Raw genomic sequence first — 3,896 nt, 5'->3', positions numbered from 1 at the left:
ATGTCAAACATTTCAATTACACATAATATCCAATTTAAGCTTATCAAATCAAGCACAACAAGATATTCACTATGGTATTTGGACGACAACTGCGTGTGGCAGTTTCATGCCTCGAAGATTGCATATTTTTTGCTCTTTCAGGTTACTACATATGAAAAAGCTCACATTTTCTCGGTTGATTTCATAACGTCCGACTAAATGAATGCAACATCAAAGGTCATATGTGACTACATACTAAAGCTCGTGCATGACTCTAGTAATGTAATCACACCCAACTTTGTAGTAGATAAAATAAGAAGAAAATACAGAATCATCATATCCTACAACAAAGGATGGCAAGTGATACAGCATGCCTATATGGTGATAAGAGGAACCGTAGAAGAGAACTACAACAGGTTGCTATTGTATCTTCACCCGATGAAAGAAAACAACCCAGGCACGTACACAAACATAAAGAGGGACGATGAGAACAGGTACAAATTCTATACTGTTGAAATTGAAAATTTTTGCCCAAGAGGCAACAGTTTATCCTTTATTTGCACTGATTAGATTATTAACATAAATGGAGTTTTTGCCTCATGGGCAAGACTTGGTTTAGAAAATTGTTGAAATTGAAAACTTTTGCCTGATAGGCAAAAGTTTATCCTTTATTTGCACTAATTAGATTATTAACATAGATTGAACTCTTGCCTCATGGGCAAGACTTGGTTTAGAAAATTGTTGAAATTGAAAACTTTTGCCCAAGAGGCAACATTTTATCCTTTATTTGCACTGATTAGATTATTAACATAGATGGAACTTTTGCCTCATGGGTAAAACTTGGTTTAAAAAATTATTGAAATTGAAAATTTTTTACCAAGAGGCAACAGTTTATCCTTTATTTGCACTGATTAGATTAATAACATAGATGGAACTCTTGCCTTATGGGTAAGACTTGGTTTAAAAAATTATGAAATTGAAAACTTTTTTTCAAGAGACAATAGTTTATCCTTTATTTGCACTGATTAGATTATTAACATATATGGAACTCTTGCCTCATGGGCAAGACTTGGTTTAGAAAGTTATTAAAATTGAAAACTTTTACCTAATAGGTAAAAGTTTATCCTTTATTTGCACTAATTAGATTATTAACATAGATTGAACTCTTGCCTCATGGGCAAGACTTGGTTTAGAAAATTGTTGTACAAATGCTATCCTGTTGAAGTTGAAAACTTTTGTCCAAGAGGCAAAAGTTTATTCTTTAATTGCACTGATTAGATTATTAACATAGATAGAACTCTTGCCTCATGGTCAAGACTTAGTTTAGAAAATTTTTGTACTCTGATTATAAATATCAAATGCAAATTGTTACTAATATTCTTTTGCTCAACGCAGATTTCAATATGTATTCTTTGCTTATGGCACTTCAATCATTGGATGGACCAACTGTAGATCGGTAATAATGGTAGATGCAATATTTTTTAAGGCAAAATATCGTGGTGTCCTCATGATAGCAATGTCAAAGGATGAAAACAACAATATATTTCCTTTGGCTTTTGGAATTGCAGACTCAAAAAATAATGAGTCTTATAACTGGTTCTTCAATCAGTTAAGATATGCAACTGAGTTACGTGAAAAATTGTCTATTCTATCATATCGTCACCCATCCATTGCAAATATAATTACAAATGTCTATCCAGAGTGTCAGCACGGGATATGCATCTATCACAAAGAGAAGAATTTAAGAAAAAGATACTTCTCAGATGTGGTTCTATCACTCTTCTACAATGCAGCAACAGCATACAAACGAACTGAATTTTATACTTTTATTGATGAGATTGAAAAAGTCAACAAAGGTGCTGTGGAGTACTTGAACGAAGAAGAACCAGAAAGATGGGCTCGTTCATTTCATACTAATAGAAGGTACAATATGCTTACGACTAACAACGTGGAGTCCATGAATGTTGTACTGAGAAAATCCAGGCTACTGCCAATACTGGGACTGATTGATTACATTCATAACAAGTTAAAAAGTTTGTTTTATGAAAGAAAAATGAAATCACAAGGCAACTTTCATGACATCACACGTTGGGCGAAAGTGGAGGTGACTGACAAGATTCAAGTCGCCTTGAAATTGAAAGTAAGTAATTAAAATTATATTTTGATAATAGAGAAATATACTGTTACTGTTTTTTATTGCAGATTATACATAGCTAGTTTACTTTTATTTGTGATTTATTGCTAATTTTTATTTCCTTGAGATTCACGCGCAAAATATGTGTTTTGTTGCTTCTGCTCATAGCTGCGTGATCATTTGTGATTTGATATTGTATGCTTGATTGTAGCTATGTATTGGTTGCCTCAAGATTCGATGTTTGATTGCTCTGTATGTTCTGCTCATATACTAGATGTTAATTTATAACTGAATCTCCTGCTCAGATGTTGGAAGCATCACTATTGAATTAGCTATTGTTCCTGAGCAAGGTTCTGTCTTTTCCATATAATACAGGAAATTTGAATTTGAAAGCTCATTACTTGGATAACAAATCCTTCTCCTGCACTTTTCCTGACCAAGCCAAGCATCAAAACTCTAACTATCCCCTATATTGGCCCTTCTCTTCCATTTTGAAATAGGAATTGTTAATCCTTATTATTGGTCACTTATTATTAGATTTTTTATTAGTTCAATATTGGATTGTGATTTGATATTATATGCTTGATTGTAGCTATTTTTTGGTTGCCTCAAGATTCGCCACCTATTTATGGTTGATTGCTCTGTATGCCCGATTCTGCTCATATACTAGATGTTTCACTAGAAGTTGTCATTTATTTATCATTTTATTTACAGGTAGACCTCATTGATTCAACAAAATTTGTTATAAGAGAAGAAAAAGTTGAATATATTGTAGACCTGAAGAGCAGGACTTGTCAATGCTTGGTATTTCAAATAGATGAGATACCATGCACCCATGCAATTGCAGCGATAGAGAGTAGACATATGAACAAGTTAGCTATTGTTCTCATTGGTTCTCAAGGCAGTCTTGACTACAAACATACCAGGGAGAAATCCTGCCAGTTTAAAGCATGGCATCATGGATTGTCCCAGATAACATAAAGGATCTGATCACAAACCCCCCAGATAAGAAGGTTCTGCTTGGGAGAAGACAAACATCCAAATATCCTTACAGAACAGAATCTTCAAAAAATAATTACAGATGTTCGAGATGCAAAAGAACTGGGCATAACAGATCAAATTGTCACTATACTCCTATCCTTCATCCATATGTAAGAAGATACAGAAAGAAAAATAAGAAAACATGATTAGTTTTACTTTTTATCCAAGAAATTGGATCAAAATAGCAGTTATAATAGGATTTTCTTATCCCTATTTTAGTTAGTAACAAGTACTTTTAACTTTCAATCACGAATGTCTTCTTATTTATATGAATTTTTAACTTGTGGTGAAGTATTTAACTCAATACCTTCTTATTGATTGTTTATAAAAATTATTTGGCATGCTAAATTTTCTTATATATTGATGTGTAAGAATATATCATATTAACAGGATTCGGGGAAGGACTACACCCCCAAGAGATATGATGTGAATAATTCCATGGGATACACTTTAAAATTTGCCTTGAAAGCAAGATGCAGAACAAGTTATGCCCCATAGGCAAAATTTAACACTAGCTTATTCTGTAATTATTCGGCAGATGATCTACAACACTTGCCCTAGAGGCCAGACTTAAGCCCCAAAGAAACAAGTTATGACCTATGGGCAAGAGTTGACACTAACTTAGCGTGTAATAACTTGGTAGGTGATCTGCAGCTCGTGCCCTAGAGGCAAAACTTAATACAACAAACGAACAAGTTATGTCCCATGGCCAAACGTTGATATTAAATTAGTGTGTGATGAT

The 3,896-nt window shown here is 33.5% G+C and overlaps 1 protein-coding gene across 1 annotated transcript; it reads left to right on the top strand.

The window, feature by feature from the left end:
• Positions 1–332: 332 nt before the first annotated feature.
• LOC107859281 lies at positions 333–3,094 on the top strand. The gene is made up of 3 exons (XM_047412106.1): positions 333–436; positions 1,375–2,119; positions 2,828–3,094. The coding sequence occupies exons 1-3, from the start codon at positions 333–335 to the stop codon at positions 3,092–3,094; spliced, it is 1,116 nt and encodes a 371-aa protein (XP_047268062.1).
• The last annotated feature ends 802 nt before the right edge of the window (positions 3,095–3,896 follow it).

This window comes from Capsicum annuum, chromosome 1 (assembly GCF_002878395.1).
Source record: "Capsicum annuum cultivar UCD-10X-F1 chromosome 1, UCD10Xv1.1, whole genome shotgun sequence".
In the NCBI taxonomy this organism is placed as follows: domain Eukaryota; kingdom Viridiplantae; phylum Streptophyta; class Magnoliopsida; order Solanales; family Solanaceae; genus Capsicum; species Capsicum annuum.
Note: the sequence above shows the minus strand (reverse complement) of the source record. Positions and strands in the feature narration are given on the sequence as shown.